At 46.7% G+C, this 17,711-nt stretch overlaps 2 protein-coding genes across 3 annotated transcripts in view; one reads left to right on the top strand and one right to left on the bottom strand.

Annotated features, from left to right (window-relative positions):
* Positions 1-1,462: 1,462 nt before the first annotated feature.
* The window catches only part of ccdc146 (coiled-coil domain containing 146), a 62,733-nt gene continuing 46,484 nt past the window's right edge, over positions 1,463-17,711 (top strand). The window contains exons 1-2 of the mRNA XM_030341468.1: positions 1,463-1,564; positions 1,807-2,011. Of these exons, the coding sequence (XP_030197328.1) occupies positions 1,808-2,011 (204 nt within the window). The 5' untranslated portion in view covers positions 1,463-1,564; position 1,807. The remainder of the gene's footprint in view (positions 1,565-1,806; positions 2,012-17,711) is intronic.
* On the bottom strand, positions 2,353-15,339 carry fgl2a (fibrinogen-like 2a). Of its 2 annotated transcripts, none has more exons than XM_030341469.1 (5): positions 14,194-15,339; positions 12,871-13,075; positions 6,628-6,850; positions 5,048-5,218; positions 2,353-4,670 (listed from the first exon to the last, which is right to left on the bottom strand). In XM_030341469.1, the coding sequence occupies exons 1-5, from the start codon at positions 14,875-14,877 to the stop codon at positions 4,355-4,357; spliced, it is 1,599 nt and encodes a 532-aa protein (XP_030197329.1). In that variant the 5' UTR covers positions 14,878-15,339; the 3' UTR covers positions 2,353-4,354. The 2 variants fall into 2 exon arrangements, with proteins under 2 accessions (XP_030197329.1, XP_030197330.1); XM_030341470.1 differs by having other exon boundaries at positions 6,628-6,847; positions 14,194-15,338.

Consider the following 17,711-nt stretch of genomic DNA (forward strand, 5'->3'; position numbering starts at 1 on the left):
ATTGATTATGGATATGATTATGATTGGGGATAACAGCAATCCATATAAAAACTGTAAATACCAAACAAACATTTTATCCTTGTAGCTGGAACATTGAGTAGACGAAAACGTTAAAATAAAACTGCCACTGCCTTGGTTCAAATGTTTTTAAAAGGAAATCATAACTGCAGCCCGTGGCACATTGTGAATGTTGGAGGGAACTCAAGTTGAATTCTAGCAGCGTCCTCAGCCAAACATAAATCCATTGCTTTTCCTCCCCAAACCAGTAGCCGACTTGTTCTGGTTGAGAATAAACTGTGGTGAGCTGCTCTCTGGTTTCTGAGGAGGACAGCCATAGCGTGAGAAGTTCCAACCTTCTCTTTTGAAAACAACTTTCTTTTTCTAGCAACGGAACAAAATAAACTCACATTCCCGTTCTATAAGATATAGCAGATTTGGTTCTTCCAATGCAACTTATATATATTCAATGTTATAAACACACTTATAATGTAAACAGATTTTAAGTGGTTGATTTTGGATGCATAGTACATTGTATATTTGCACCTACTCACTATTTGTATTTATTTTATTTTATTTTATTTTATTTTATTCTATTCGCACACACTCACACGTGTGAACACAAGTTTGCATATTACCTACATGACTATGTCCATAACTCTTTTTTGACAAAATCCACTTAAGTTTTCTTTTGAAAATAAAACGCAAAGTGCTGCTAATGAAGTCAGGGAGGCAAATGATTTTGGAATAAGGAACATATGTGTGTACGCCTTTTCCAAAGAAACATGAGTCTAAACTTCAAAGATGATAAGGGGCTGCACAAACACACACACACACACACACACACACACACACACACACACACACACACACACACACACACACACACACACACACACACACACACACACACACACACACACACACACACGCACACACCCACCCACACACACTGGTGAACTGTAATGTCTCTGCAGCTGTTGAATGCTATGCCAGCTCTCAGGGTCTATGGTGGGAAAGACGCCCGGAGGAATCTCACGATTACATCATCATCTCCATTGCTTTCACCTTAGCCCCTGGGTTCCAGACGCCCACGTAGAATCTGCTTTGATTTCGATGTGTTTTACTATTCTAGTTTCCCATCCTCTTGCATCAAAAACTATGCAGCCAGCTGCCACATGAGTCCCTGATTCTGTGTGGTCATACTCAACGATGCTGTGGTGTCAATAAGAGTTTGGCGCCACCTGCTGGTTAACTTCGGGAAGGGTACAAATAGGGTTCCTTGTGATAAATTCTAATTTGTGCGCAGTTTATAATCACTTTGAGGATAATTATCATAGATTTATTTGGTTATCTTCGTTATAAACCATAAATAAAATAAAAATTGCTTTAAAATAAAACATTTGTTTTCTTGGAAGCCTCTACGGGAAGCCGTTGTCGTGGCAACCAAACCGGCTCCCGCTGACAAACAGAGGTAGCAGTGATTTGACTCAGCGACGAAATCAACACTAAACTAGTGTTTAGCTGCTCCGTTTTCCTATGTACAGTCTCCAAATAACGCAGAAAGGTAAGAACTAACGTATAATTACCAAGGATAAATCATAATACTAAAAAGAAATACAAAAGTTAGGCTGACTGTTGACAAACGCCAACAGTACGAACGGCGCCTACTGATTAAAGCTAAAGCTGACGCGAAACCGACTTGCATTCATGGTGGGATGGTTCATGTCTGTTAGTTGAATCACATGGCTCCTTCATGGACAACAGATGGGAAATCGAGTTAGTGCTCTGCTTTACAATCAAATCCAGCATGGACAGGTCTGGATCAGTAGAGCTGGTGATGGAGAAGGAGGAGGAGGAGGAGGAGAAGGAGGAGGGAGAGAAGATGGAGGAGAAGGAGGAGGAGCAGGAGGAAGAGGAGGAGGAGGAGGATGAAGAGGATGAAATACCTGCAAGGGCCTTGGCGCTTGAAATGGACATTTCTGCCAGCCCAGCTTTCCAGTGTTTGGATGAGGTAGGAGAGGCAATTACATTCTAAATGGAGAAATATCCGCGGTAATAGAGCGTTTAATCAAAGAGAGAGAGAGAGCTGTGTCTCAATGAATTACAAGTTTGTGTTGAATGCCAGGTCATGGTGGTTTTTGAGCTTTTTTATGTACCAGTAATCACACAGCCATACACTCACACACATGCACACACACACACACACACACACACACACACACACACACACACACACACACACACACACACACACACACACACACACACACACACACACACACACACACACACACACACACACACACACACACACACACACACACACAAAACAGGTATACAGATACACAAACACGTGGTTGAAACTTTATTGTCGTTTTGATATAAAAGGTAACAGCATGTTGTTTTTTTGGCATGATAGATTTTGGCAAGATGAGTGATAAAAAAGCTTGACATTGTACAAACACAAAGCTCTTAATTTGCAGGCATTAATATTCATGAAGGATCCAAAAACATATTGTGGGTCACATTGTCGTACATCAACAGTCCACTTCTCCTTGTTTGACCCTAAAAATAGAAAAGCTATACGCACCCAAAGTAAAATAAATACTGTACACATGTAGAATAGATAAACCCTATTTATTCTCTGGCCGATTAAGTAATGCTTTATCATACGTGAACACAAGGTGGCAGTATAGTGTTAGTATTATATGTGTTGCCTCATTTTCGTAACAAAAAACCCTGACATTGAGCTAAGTTTTTAGTAGAAAGGAGCGCATTCAAATTTTCATGGCTCTTGTAAAATAAATCTGCATAATCAAAACCAATTAATCCAAAGGATTGGCATATAACCAACAGCTATTTTCTTGTAAAATGGTGAAAGTAGGTTACCAGATCTCTGACGAAATTACAAAGTGGTTTCCTCTGTAACGTGGACTCATACTAAAGACATGCCTTATTAAAGTTAACATTCAATGTCTATTTTAATGACGTAGCCAATCGTGCTAGATGTTTGAGTCACTAAAGTTTGTATTTAATGCCACTGCTGGCAATTTAAATATATTTACGATAGAAAAAAGACATATCATGAAGATTCAAGTTCACTGTAGAGAAAACACTCCCTAATTATTTTCTGTGCCAGTTTGACGGAGCACAGATGAAAAGTTTCCTCGCTTCAGTGCAACACAATCTGCTGTGCCTTACGACCAGCTCTGCGATAATACCCAAATGTTCAGGATAGATGCTATCATTGTTTCATAGTATTCAAAAAGAGTGAGTGATACCAAAAAAATGAAATCTCAAACATGATGCGATGATTCAGCGTATTTTTAAGTAAGAATAGCTATTTTTTGGGACATGTCCAGAGCATGGAATAAATGTAAGTTATGGTTTGTCTTTGACATTTTTGAAGGATTTTAAATGGTTGTCTGGACATTCTTGAGCACCTCTCTGAACGGTGGGGATAATAGCCCAGCTCAATAGATCTCAACACTTCACAGAGTGCTTCGTGAGATATATCACAACGTTTTATCAATCGACCAAACCTTCCCTCATTCCTGCTTTCTTGAGCCTGTTATAACTTTTATGAGCTGCAAAAAAAGAAGGCTTAACCTTAAAACAAGACACTAAGTCAACACTTTGCAACCACAAGAGCCGTCTCCATCGATACCAAACATCGACTGCCTATATGACATCAAATATAAATGCGGGCCGAAGTAAACAATATTATATATTCTCCCAAAAGGACAGCTTTAGCAAATTCATCACAGGCGGAGAATCTTGAAATAGCTTTTACCATTTTGGTATTCATATCTGATTCTTATCCAAAGCCCTTAGACCAGGCTTAAAGCATCGAGCCATGGGAACGAGAGAGCAAAGCAAATGTCATCGAAATAGTGAAACAAACGCACAGATTGTAAGCCTACAAATCACTATCTCACCATGACCTTCCTTCTGACTATCGGTGTCTTTGAAATTATAAGCTTTTACGCTGTGCATTTATTTGTCTATTGATCCTTTGTCGTTCATGGACTTGGTTACATTCGTTGTATTAATTGTTCTGCTCAATTACGTTTTCACATATGCTTCCATTCTGGCTCCAGACTGCTCCATTGTGGGTCACTTGTTTTTAATCTGTGTATTACACATATGCATGTATAGATGCGTGGACTGTATATATATACATAATTCGCAGAATGTCTATTGGTCCAGTGCCTACTCTAATTCATTATTTGTGTCCGCCCGTGATAAGTCGTCTCATCCGTCCGTCCAGGTTTGGGGGTCTGCCTTTCCCCGCAGCCTCCCCCCCCCCTACCCCCCCCAGTGTCTCTTCATCCGCACATCCGCCTCCGGGGCTCTAGGGGGCGTAGTTCTTGGGCCGGATCATCATCTTCACCGTCTTGAAGGCCTGCCTGTAATTGGTGGGGTAGTACTCCGTGGACATGTTGTGCCAGGTGCCCCAGAAGATGCCGTTGCGCACGCCCTTGTAGTGCTTGTGGTAGTACTTGCCGTTGAGGTTGGCCGACATGCAGGCATCGAACCACCAGCCCGAGCTGTAGTAGGAGCCGCAGTTGCCGGAGGGGTACATGTCGTTGTCGCGGTCGGGCGTGGTGAAGAACTTCTGGTCGTGGTTGAACTGCTTGTTGAACATGAGGGCGTTCCCTGCCGTGCCGCTGAAATGGTAAACGGTCAACAGTAAGATGTTTAGTTTTTATTTCAAAAGGCGCCCTGTTCCTTTGAGTCACGGTAAATGCAGTTTTGGCTCTGCGTTTCGGAGCGCAGTAAAACTGCAAATATGCACAAGGACGAATACAGAATCGAACAGTAAGTCAGTCGATGAAAACGCTGTTTTAGGTTTGGGGATTATATTGTTTACGGGCTAGCCCTTTGACAGAGAAAATGCTGCATGACGTTTCTCTACTCTACGTTTCAAAGACGACAAATTGTTAATTCCGACAACGAACGACAAATTGCAACAACGAACGACAAAGTACAAAGAATTTGACCCCCTTGTCGGGGAACTCGACCGGTACTACAAGAAATGACGCACCTGTATCCGCTAATCGAGAGGCGGTAGCGCAGGAACTCGTTGGCCACGTAGAACTGGTCAAACTTGGCATACTCCCGCACCCCCTCAAAGTCCTCCAGCTCGATGCGCAGGATCATGTCTTTGGCCTTGGTCAGCAGGTGGATGTGGTCGTTGCCCAGCCAGAACTCTCCACTGTACCATAGAGGGGAGGAGGAGGAGGAGGAAGAGGAGGAGGAGAGGGTGGTGATATATATATAATGTATATAAGGAAACCAAAATGAACTGAAAGATGGAGCATCGCATTGCCTGACTCGATAAGCAATCGGATACGGTTAGCTGCTGAGACGATGAGGTGGAGGAGAGGAAAAGGAGAATAGGATGAGGAAAGGAAGAGGAGGAGGAGGGAGCAGAGGAGGAGGAGGGTATAAAAGATGAAGCAGTGAAGGAAGAGCAGAGCAAGACGAAACGAGGGGAACAAGAAAAGTGTTTTGCCGATGAGTTTTTGCTATAATATATCTCCACACTGTCAGCGGGGCCGTGGACTTGATCTTCATTTTTTATTTTTTTCTCCCAGATGGAATCCATACAAACAGCAGCACAGAGAAAAATTGAAAAATAGGGATAATTTCTGTCTCCGAAATGTGTGTATCGCCAGAGAGAATATGGCCCCGAAACCTGTGTGCGCAGAGATTGTCGATACGAAGGCGGGTGCCCACGATAACTAAAGCAAACCCTGTGCCCTTTCCTTCTCTCCTCTTCTGGCATTTGAGCAAAAAGAATCAATTCACACAGGCAGCGGTGAACCTTGGTTCACCAAAACACATGGATTTACACAGTTTCTAGGACGGCACTCAGCGTTTAACGAGCAACTAATAACTCAATAATATCCTCCATTTGTGAGCCGGTGCTAATATTAAAGTGTGAAGACAAGATTAGGGATAAAATCATTTTCGAGAGAGCAGGGGATTTGGCAGGAGCTTCTTAATGTTTTAATGATGCGACCCTGCAGAGGTTATTCTGCCTAAGCGCCCTCCAAAAAGTTCAATTGGAAGGGAAATATTGCTTTGTCATTACAGTGTCCATTGAATTTACATTAACAATTTTCTCAATGAACAATGTATACTGTCAATACAGTATTTACCGCTTTTAAGTCTTCAAACACACTCATGATCAAACCAAACAGACAAGACAAGATATATCTTTTAAATAATATGACATTGGATCCCCATACTGGGACCCCATACTGGGACCCACTTACTAAACATAAACCACAATCTGAAAAACCCCGCCTCCCTATGCAGGGAGCATACTTAAGTCAGTGAAAAATGTTTCTTGCTGAGACAGAAGTTGTTTGAAGACAAACTTGTATTAAACCCAATGTGGTTTCGGTTTGATCACTGAAACCAGTGGGGTCTCCATGGAGACAGGAAATCAGAACTCACATTTCAGAAATGGTTAAAAGAAAGCATGCGAGAAGTGCCAAAAAAGACATGCGGCAAGACTCCTAGGGATAGTTTATCTCCGTAATCACTAGCTCTCCCAACCCCGGCGAAGTTATTTTCCCGCCAAAAGTACGCTACCCCGCGCCACACGGTACGTACCGGAGGTTTCCGAAGCCCTTCTTGTACTCGAGCCAGGTGCGGTTGAAGCTGACGGAGCCGTTGAGCCTCTGCTGGATGACGGTCCAACCGCTGCCGTACGACTCCATGTCGCAGAAAACCTCGAAGGTGCCGTTCCTCGCCTCTGGGGTGACGCGGTACACGCCGCTCTTCCTCTCCTCCAGGACGTTGTACTCCGAGCAGTCCCTGGGCGCCAGGATGACTGCTTTGGACAAACGGCACAATCGCATTGGTTTACTCAGTGCCGCTCTTTGAACGCATTACATTTAGTCATTAAGGGTGCATGTTTTTTTTTTATTATTGTTCTCAGCTCGCTTGGTAAAGTGCTTTGGATTAAAAAAAAAGCGAGAGTGTGCTAAATTACTAAAATGTGCTGTCAATGTTTTATCCGGAGTGCCTTGCGAGTGAGGTTGAGAGCAATCAAAGCATACAATCGAAATTGGAGTCACTGCAAAAAAAAATGAAAAAGAAAGTGCTGCATTGACCAAGTTTGTAAAAACATTGTGGTGCAGCGTGACAGGGTCCATCGGACCACGTTAGCAGAATGCTTAACGTAGTCTTCTATCATAGTCCAATCATTGTAGCAGGAAATAAAAGAGCCAGAGGGCTGGGGACTTGAGAAGGGGTGGAGTAGACTTTTCCTTTTAAGTTTTAAGCAAAAAAAAAGATGTTCCTTTTCAACATGAGTCCTGTAAGCATAAGGGCAAAAGCCATTGTTGTTTATCGAACACATCATTCTAGTAATTCCCTCCAGTCTAAGCGCTATGGATTTCGCTGGGGCATCTACTTGATAAAATGATTTCTCTGCAGACTACAGACTACGCTATGTGTAGTTCAGCAAGCATAAAATTACAATGTCTGTATCTATTGAACGAGCTCGTTCATTGATCCCACGCCCCTGCAGAAAGTAGTTTCTCATTTTCCGCGCCCTTCAATAAACTTGTGTAATCAAGAAGCCGCTGGCGAAAAGAATATAAAAAACTAAACGAGAAGTTTAAAAAAAGAAGAATCAGCTTTCCATCCGACGATGAAAAGTGTTAACCGAAACCGAACGGAGAGGTAGTTCACCCCAGGATGTAAGCTGATGAGCATTACACTTCTGTCACACCCCGAGCCATTCAGAACTCCCCCGCAACTCTAAAGGCATTCACGCAGACATCCATTGCAATTTTTATGGAGATCTTTTTCCAGTCCTGACATCCACGCAAAGCAACCCCTTTCTTCCTTCCACCAATCAGCACTCCTGTCCGCCTGTCTTCCCCCCCCCCCCCCCCCTCCCTGGCAGCAAACCGCATGCCGCCGTGCGGATAGAACCACAAAACCCGAAACGCTACAGGGTCCTTAAGCCTGGCGTTACTCCCCCGGAAAAAAATGAAAGGGGACTCAAAATGGGATTATAAAAAAAAGGTCTTGCTTGCTCTGACACTCCTCAGAAAACCTTCTGAGGGACTGTTTCGAAACCTTCCAACTAAATCAGTCTGACACAGTGATGCTGAGTACTGGGCAGACACCGCCCCCCCCTCTGGGACATTAGACAAGGGGATTCACTCGGGCTGGGACCAGAGATCTTGGGACCCTGGGAGCGGTTCTACCCCGTCGGTTGCTGAGTCGCTTACGACTCACGATAAGATCGTCAGGGTTAGCGAGTGGCACCTAGGTATTCAGCCCCCTTTGTCTCAACGTGGTCGCGATTGGAGGAGGATTTCAATCCTAATCAAACCTAATAACCCCCTAGCAACAATATCAAGGTCAAGTTGCAAAGACAACTCGGGCTGCTAAAAGCTGGGGAAACTTCATGTTATCGGTGGGTTCGTCCTACCTTCTATCCCGCTACAGCAATGCAAATAGATGGTAGAAGATGGATGATGCTATTTTAGAGTACGGAAATTAAAAAAAGGACAACCCCTTCAATACCTACTATGGCTCGTAGCTGTGACATTGAGCGATTAAATGAAAACAAAAAAAGGAAGCAGGGAAAGCCGTTGGGCATTCAGTCATGCCCCTCTTTGACGCTAACCTAATGAGCCTTCCTCATAGCCCCACCGCCCCCTTGAGTGCACACTGTACATTCTGTCGCCTGTCCTCTTTTCCTGTCGCTTCACATCACCGTAACCAGCCCCAGTTGCTATCAGCGTCCCTCCAGATGAGAGAGAGCTGGTGCCGGTCGCTGCCTGCCTGCCCGTGACCTAAATAACAGCGAATAAAGTCAACAACTTTGAGACCGACTCGAATATCTGACTCGCAAATATTTATACCGCGGTTGAGTGTCTGGCGAAGGCATAGAGGGTCGGATAATACTTTGTTCGCTGGACTCAATTTACTGATCTCCTGAATTCTTGTCCTCTTTGGCGTTGTTGCCTTGAAGTTCGGGCTTCCCAGTTGATAGGTCGATTAAGTTGATTTTAGCAAGAGATGGCAGTTTGTCAAAGTTTTCTTTACATATTGGATTTGAGTTTGGCAGCTGGGCTAACGGACTTTGGCTTTGAGAAGCATCGCAGACTGATAACAGTTGTGCGTGGAGAAAGATAAGGGAAGTGAGTTTCCAGCACCAGGACATTACATGTTCTATCATTCTCACATTACGTCTGGTAATAGCCCAGACACAGAAAACACCTGGAGCCATAAAAGCGGCCAAATGTGTTTCCCGAGTGAGTGTAATGGAATTTGTTTTGGGGGGGAAAAAACTATTCTCATCTTAACACCTTTACCCCTGTTCATCGCTAATGTAATGGTGCTGAACGCCAGCATGTATTGCTTTTCATTCAAACCTTAAGGCCGAATTCATTTCCCTTAACTTCTGCTGCCCTGAAAATGGACATTATCGCCCGGAGCGAAGTTGTGTATCGGCAGAGGGAAGGCGATCAATATCATGACCACAAGGCACCCTGAAGAGTTAAAAGAAGCTATGCCTTTTCAAATACTTTTTTAGTTGTTTTGTGTCGTGGCCCTGATTGCCCCTCTGTAACCTGGGAGAAAGAAAGGTGTACTCCAAAATTCAGTTTTAACTTTACGTGGCTGTCAGTCTGTCCTTTGGTCTGTCTGTCTATCTGGCAGCTTGTCCTCTCCTAGACTCTTTCCAAGCCTGTCTCCTAAGATGTACCCTAGTCTGTGCCCAAGGCAGTGTCCTAGGCTGTCTCCTACGCTAGCCTTGTCCTGAGGCAAATTGTGACAGAATGGTGCCTCAACGTGGGCCCAGCGCTGATCAATTTCTGTGTAGAAAAATATGTCCCATGCACCTTGTGCTAACGGGCGAGTTACGACGAGAGAGAGAGAGAGAGAGAGAGAGAGAGAAAGAGAGAGAGAGCTGTTTCACGCTGGAATGAGTCCTCACAAGAACAGAAAGGGAGGGAGGGAGGGAGAGAGACTGGAGAGAGAGAGAAAGAGATAATGAAATGCTGACACACAGTGAGCGAGAGAGAGCGGGAGAGAGGGAGAGAGAAAGAGAGAGAGGTAAAGGTAGAAGAATGGGAGTGGAGAGCGTGAAGAGCAGTGTGAAGGAGAGCAAAACAACGTCACGGCAGAGAGAGCATCCCATAAAATGCAGAAAAGCTGAGAGAGAGAGAGAGAGAGAGAGAGAGAGAGGGGGGTTGGAGATGAGAAACAACCTAAGAGAGAGAAATAAATAAAGAGAAGATGAGTGTCTATACTGGGTGTAAATAGAGATCGAGGCTCATATAAAGGATGAAAATACACAAAGAATCATGAATCAGAATGAGGGGGGGGGGGGGGGGGAGTCCAGTCAAAGCTGGAATCCCCTTCACACTCCCTGTCTCCGCTAATCTACTTAGAAGTGAAAGCCTGCTGCCTGACGCTCATAACAGTGTCTTTTGGGTTTTTTCTTTCCCACAGTAAAAGCACAAGAAGTCCAAGTCCTGCTCCTAGGCTGGTACGGGTACATGCCGAGATGATTCTGTTTCAATTCAGAGAGCGTGGGCGCCAGTCTCCCTACGATTCCCTTTCAACCCCTAGCCAAGCCCCCCCGCAGCCCCCTCAAAGTCGGCCCGACGTTTGCTTTGAGTTCCAGAAAAAGGGGGAACGCTTTGAATTTATGACGGAATGAGTTTTCAGCAGCACCTCCTCGACCCCCCTCCCCAACTCCCGGCTGATACATTTAATCCTTGACTCCTGTGCCCAAGGTCCACCCTGCGGTGGATGTTTCTCTTTCCGTTTCACGGTTGGGTAGGTCGTCCCTCCATCACACACACCGTCCGCGCCGTCAACAACGTTGATGTGAGGCCACCAGGCAAACAGCGAGATAACAGGAGACCCGTTTTATCACTCTCCATCCCGTTCCCTCCCTTTTTCCCCCTCGTCTGAGTCAGCGACTCCACGAAGGAGCGTTCTGGAATGTTCTGGACACTTGAGGTAGTTGCGCAAGGAGGAAATTAGAACATTTGACCCTCCATCACAAACGTGTGCGTGGATCGCTGCCTCTACACTCTGAGCTCATCACCAAAAAATGTTTGTCCTGCCCTACCCAGACCTTTATTTTTGGGTGTGTTTTTTTGTTTGTATTCTGTGGCTGCGCTGGTCTGCCAGAGACGCCCTAGACATTGCATTACAGCAAATCGTTCCTGCAATTGATGGGGAGGTGGAAAGCCAGGGATTGTGAGGAGGTAAGGTGGTGGCGGAGGTGCTGCAGATGAAGATGAAGACCACGCCGCTATCCCCTCTGGGTTCAGCATCTGAGCTGGCAGCCACTGCACCTCCATTACCATCCTAATTGTCCTGGTGTGTGTGTGTGTGTGTGTGTGTGTGTGTGTGTGTGTGTGTGTGTGTGTGTGTGTGTGTGTGTGGGTGTGTGTGTGTGTGTTTGTGTGTTTGTGTGTGTGGGTGTGCGTGTGGGTGTGCGTGTGTGTTTTTGTGTGTGTGTGTGTGTGTGTGTGTGTGGGTCTGTGTGTGTGTGTGTGTGCGTGTGTGTGTGTGTGTGTGTGTGTGTGTGTGTGTGTGTGTTTGTGTGTGTGTTTTGTTGTGTGTGTGTGTGTGTGTGTGTGTTTGGGTGTGTGTGTGTGTGTGTGTGTGTTTGTGTGTTTGTGTGTTTGTGTGTGTGTGAAACACATCAGTGCCAACATATCGAATGGGTGTTTAATAAATGCCCTAATCGTGCAACCTCCCCCCCCCCAACCACACACACTCACACACAAAAACCCACACACACACACACACACACACATACACACACGCACATACCCACACACAGAAACACTGCACCTAACGACGTTGGTTCTTAAATATCAATGCAAAAGCCACGCTCTGTCAAAACTTAAATCAATTGGAGGAGCTTGGTAAGGATGGGCTCAGCCACAGGGGAAACACACTGTACGACTACCTATCAGGAAACAAGTCAGCCATTGAAGGCAACTCGGTCGTTAGTCTGAGAGATTGGTCCCCTATGTCATCTATAGCTGCGAGAACCCTGTGCATTTAAATGCAATGGTGGTTTTCATTGTGAAGTAGCTCATCCGTTTTTTGAATAATGGAGTTCCATTCCGTCTATGAAGGGGCATGGAAAATTAGCCCAATCAAACTAGAGACCAAAGGCATTAAGGTTTTTCTCTGGAACGTAGGCCTAATTATTTCAAACACATCCGAAACAGAAAAAAGCCAACAAACATTAGCAGTTTGGATGCTTTACGCAAATTGTTTGGGCGTAGTTTTACTTGACTTAGGTCTAAAGGATTAACGGTTTCACAAAACGATAATCGAAATTGTCTTTCCTTTTTAATTAATCTTCAAATCTATAATCTACCCCTCTCCCTCTCCGCCTCCCGGTTCCTCGCCTGCGTGATTTCTTCCGCCACAGAGAGATTTGTAACAATCAGGACACTCGAATCAGCAATCAGCCATCCTCATCCCCATCCCCAACGTGTTTCCGACCTGCTTCCCCTCCCTTTGCACCACTGCTCATGGCCATCGTTGTTTTTAAAGGTGACATATTATACCACCAGGCGTGAGTGTGATTAGCCATTACAAGCCGTTTTGAGGATCTGCCTCTTCTGACATCACAAGTGGGCGTGTCCACCTAGATGTAATGACGGATAGATGAGCAACATTTGTGACAGTCCACTGGGTTAGCTCGTAGACTGATCTATCACGCACACATCTAGGTCGACACGCCCACTTGTGATGTCAGGATTTTCCAAACGGCTGGTAATGGCTTATCAACCCACACACCCGGTGGTGTAATATGGGCCCTTTAGATTTGGGGGCTGGATCAGAACTTACACTGCGGGCTGCCCTGCACCGCACACTGGGTTGTGCAGGTGGAGCTGAGCTTGTTGACCATGCCGGTGATGTTCTCCACCCTGTGGTCCATCATGGCCTTGACGTTGTCCATGTTGAGCAGGTTCAGGCCCTCCATTCGCCCTTGCAGGGCGTAGATCTGGCTGCGAGCGATACGCAGGCTGGCCGTCATCCGTTTCAGTTTGACCTGCGTCCGAAAGAAATAGAGGAAGATCGGGAAAAATATCAGAAATCATATTTGACTTCTAAAATTGGTAAGTTGAACTCTATGGGTTGCACACACTAGCCGCTAGAGGAGAAGAAAAGGCCTGATGTGTTGAAAGCATTTGCTCGCTGAGATTGCTGCCATATTGGACTTTGTTGGGTTTAAGTGTCCAATTTGCATTCCGGTGCAGTGATTCAGGCTGAGCAGAATCATTTGAATAATTTGTTATTTAAATGAATGAATAAAAGGATCCTCCACTCAGTGTTGAGCATAACTGAATATTAGCATTTTCCTTTATTTGTTTAATTCATTGGATTATTGTGTGTGTGTGTGTGTGTGTGTGTGTGTGTGTGTGTGTGTGTGTGTGTGTGTGTGTGTGTGTGTGTGTGTGTGTGTGTGTGTGTGTGTGCGTGCGTGTGCGCGTGCGTGTGCGCGTGCGTGCGTGCGTGTGTGTGTGTGTGTATGTGGCCGTGTGCGTGTAGTCATGTGTATGAGTTTGTGTGTGTCTAAATGGCCATGTGCGTGTAAGTGTGTGTGTGTGCGTGTAAGTGTGTGTGTGTGTGCGTGCGTGTGCGTGTGCGCGTGCGTGTGCGTGCGTGCGTGTGTGTGTGTGTGTGTATGTGGCCATGTGCGTGTAAGTGTGTGTGTGTGCGTGTAAGTGTCTGTGTGCTTGTGTTTAGTGAAACAGTGACCACTGGAATGTGGATGAAGAAATCAAAGTTGAACTTTAACTAGGATATCCTGAGTGTGTTGAAACGGCAGTCATTAAATTAAGTAAATAATTCCTTATCAGATGAAATGTTTACAGCCCAAATATTTACATATTTGATGGATTCATTTCAAGTCCCTTAGCTTATGCCAAAATGTAAAAAGAAATAAAACATCAAATCCCAATTCTATCACACCACAGACTAAAACATTACACTGTCAGTATTAGCCTCATTCAGTCAAACACACATGGCAGTTTCAAGGGATAAGGCAGAGCACCACAAAGCCTCTACCGTCTGAGTAAACCCTACCATGACATCCGCAGCCTCCAACACCCCCACACGCCCCACCACACGCGCGCAGCCCAAACAGTCCCCTAAACATGAGCTCACCTGCATCTCAATCATGTTCCCGGAGGCCTGCGCCGCATCTTTCCCTGCGGTGGAACCGTCCCCGCCCCCCGCCGTCCCGTCGGCGCCGCCGTCCCCCGCGTCCTCCCTGCTGGTCCCGGCCTGGCGCTCCTGGGGGTCCCAGCCCGGTCTCCGTCCCGTCCCGTCCCCCGCGACCTCCCCGCTGTCCCCGCGGTCGGCTCCGCCGGGAAGTCCCTGATCGGCTTGCTGCTGCCGCTGCTTCTCTCCGACGGCCCCCTTCGCCCCCGACGACGAGGACGCCCCTCCTCCGGCGCCACCCCTGCACCCCTGGCAGCTGCTCTTCAGCTTGCCCACCGTCTCCTTCAGGCTCTGCAGCTCCTTCACCGTCCTCTCAAGCATCCGGAACTGCTTGGGCAGCTGGATGGTGAGCGGGGGCAGCGTGAGCTGGTAGGGGCAGCCCTCCTCGTCCCCGTCGCCCCCGGACCCCGAGCACTGGCCCACGGGGCGAAGCCTCAGGGGACAGGACCCCCCTCCGCCTCCGCCCCCCCCTCCCCCTCCCCCTGCGCCGTGGGCGCTGGTGGCCGGAGGGGGGGTCCGCAGCTCGCTGGTGTCCCACCTCTGGGGGGCGTCCAGGACCACGGCCGTCGCCGCCGCTGCCAGCGCGTAGAGCAGTCCGACGCGAGCCCCCAGCGATACGCTCCCCATTTCTGTTCCCGTTACCGCGCTCCCGCTCGCGCTGGAAAACGAACGCTGAGTGAGTGAGTGTGTGTGTGTGTGTGTGTGTGTGTGTGTGTGTATGAAGAGTCCAAAAAAAGACTTGCAGCCACCTCCGCTATCGACTCACAAAGCCCTCTTCCAAAACCGTCCGTGCGTCTGTGTGTGTGTGAGAGAGAGAGAGAGAGAGAGAGCGAGAGCGAGAGGAAGTCCGTTAGAATTTGCAGGAAAGTACCTGCTCTGATGCCGAGAGAGTGTCTGCGCAATAGTGCGTCTCCGAGTTAGTATCCAGTTATGCAGTTGGTGAGAGAGTGTGTGAGTGTGAAAAGTGTGTGTGTGTGTGTGTGTGTGAGTGAGAGAGTTAGAGTGTGTGCGTGTGCGTGTGTGTGTGAAGAGAAGAGAGCCCAGCCTGCAGGATCGAGAGCGGGCAGGGGAACTGACTGCTGCCTCAGATAGCTGTGTCATTAATATCAGGGGCAGAGAGGGAGGGAGGGAGGATGGGAGGGAGAGAGAGAGAGAGAGAGGGAGGGCTCTGAGCAAAGAGAGGTAGGGAGGGGCTGAACTGTATTGCGTAATGAAAAACATAAGAGAGGGAGGGAGAGAGAGAGAGAGAGAGAGAGAGAGAGAGATGGTAAGATGAGGTGGTTGAAAAAGAGAGAGCTAGAGACAGTAAGTATGGGAGTAACAGAGGGAGGGAGGGAATACGGTGAAGCGAGTGAGGGAGAGGCAGAGGGAGAAGAGGCAAGTGAGAGAGTGAGGGTGTGAGGGAGGAGAAAATCAGAAGGCGAAGAGAGAGAGAGGGACGGTGAGCGAGAGACACATAGGTAGAGTGAAAGAGAGCGAGATAGAGAGACGGAGAGAGAATAAGTTGAGGCGAGTGAGAGGGTCAGCAAGAGATGCAGAAATGGAGATAGGGAGAGGTTGAAGGGAGAGGGAGGGCGCGCGAGAGATGCAGAGACAGCGAGAGAAGGAGGGTGAGAGACCGTAGGGGAGAGAGAAGGAGAGAGTTATTTGTCCGATCTTGCCTCCGGCAGGTGTACTCTGTTGTCGAACCCTTGCCTCCCTGAACAGAGGGGGGAAAGAAGTCTCTAGGCTTACTGGAATTCCCAACACACGCATAACATCATGGGAGGAATTTGTAGCTTTCTCGTACAATTGTTTTTAAGAGATGTTGGTCTGAAAGTCCCTGTTTAGTGTGCCAGTTGTCATATAAAGTGCATGTAATGGCTTGTGTTTTTCTACTTTATTTTTATCCTTGTCATCCAAATTCATCTCAGATGTTCAGCTTAGGGAATGGGGGGTGTGTGGGGGAGTGTGTGTGTGTGTGTGTGTGTGTGTGTGTGTGTGTGTGTGTGTGTGTGTGTGTGTGTGTGTGTGTGTGTGTGTGCGTGTGTGTGTGTGTGTGCGTGCGTGTGTGTGTGTGTGTGTGTGTGTGAGTGGGTGTGTGTGGGTTTGTGTGTGGGTGTGTATGTGGGAATCCCAACCATCCGGAATAATGCCTTCCTGAAACTCTTAATTAATAACAATAGGCAAGGAAATGTCAAGTAAAATTCCGAGCAAAGAGTTTATTTTGGTTGAGCTTGTGTGTGTTACACAATGTCCCGGGATGACAACAGTCATAACAATGTTACATGTTTCTTGCATAAGCTCATTTGTTATCAGATGGAAATGCCAAAGTAGGTGAGCTTTAAACCAGATTCACATTACATGACGCATCCAACTCACGTGCTTCATCAAAGCGTTCGATTGCGTATGTAATGTTCGAGACAAAACGATTTACCGGGAAGTCGTGTTTTTACGCCGTGACACTGAAGGCTGTGACCTTACCACGCTCGGCGCTCCGAATAAGAGAGCAGCACTTCATAAGGGCACGTGTTTGTGAAAATATTTCACACTCTGCTTCATCAACTCTGGTTTCCGTCAAACTGTTGTGACCCTTGATGATATTGGCCCGGGAAATGCGTTCTCCACAGAGGTCCAAACTGGACAGATATAAACGGTACAACTTTACTGCCATTTGTGGATGTTGCCTACAGACTGCATTTATAAAATGCTTTTGTAAGCAGTGGCAAGTCAAAGCGCTTTACAATATTGTCTAACATTCCCCCATTCATGCGCGTATTCACACACCGACGGTGGTATAAACCATGCAAGGCGACAGCCAGCTCGTCGGGAGCTGTCAGGTTGAGGTGTGTTGCTCATGTGACAACTCGACACAGCTAGTAGGAGTCAGGGATCAAACTAGCAACCTTCCGGTGACCAGCCAACCCGCTCTACCTCCTGAACCACATGCCGCCCCAATAACTTGTTGTGTCAACTGTGATGGTTTCCCAGCTAACCCCCCAACCCCCACGGCTATAAAACAGCGGTGTATGTTAGTTTGATTCCCTTTCCCGGTAACACGGCCTCCAACTTTTTAGACCAACTAATTGAATGTCTGTGATGACGAGGACGAAAGTGCCTGCGCGTGTCAGCCAGCAGTAGCGAGTCAGTCACTCGAGTCATAGCACACTGATGTGGTTAGATATTATTGCAGTCCTTAATGTGACTCATGCAACTCCCTCCTATTTCTAAGTACAAGTTTTACAGAGCGCTGTTGTGGGATAGGAAAAGGGATTTCTAATGAATTCAGAAGGGGAACCAACAAGAGTTTCTTCATTTCACGGATGTTTGGTAATACTGTTATTTGATATACCGTAGTTGTGTGTGTGTGTTGTGGTGTGTCCAAGTTTGTGTCTCTGTATCTCTGCATGTGTGCATGTGTGGTTGTGTGTGCATGTGTGGCGGAAGTGTGTGTGTTTGTGTCTGTGTGTGTGCGTACATAT

The sequence above is a fragment of the Gadus morhua genome, chromosome 19 (genome assembly GCF_902167405.1).
Source record: "Gadus morhua chromosome 19, gadMor3.0, whole genome shotgun sequence".
Lineage (NCBI taxonomy): Eukaryota > Metazoa > Chordata > Actinopteri > Gadiformes > Gadidae > Gadus > Gadus morhua.

Excerpts from the sequence above, each read along its gene's own strand:
- fgl2a (XM_030341469.1), bottom strand. The coding sequence starts at position 14,877 with ATGGGGAGCGTATCGCTGGGGGCTCGCGTCGGACTGCTCTACGCGCTG. Across the intron at positions 5,219-6,627 it reads AAGGGCTTCGGAAACCTCCG|TGGAGAGTTCTGGCTGGGCA; the intron begins GTACGTACCGTG and ends TCTATGGTACAG. Across the intron at positions 4,671-5,047 it reads CTCTCGATTAGCGGATACAG|CGGCACGGCAGGGAACGCCC; the intron begins GTGCGTCATTTC and ends TTACCATTTCAG.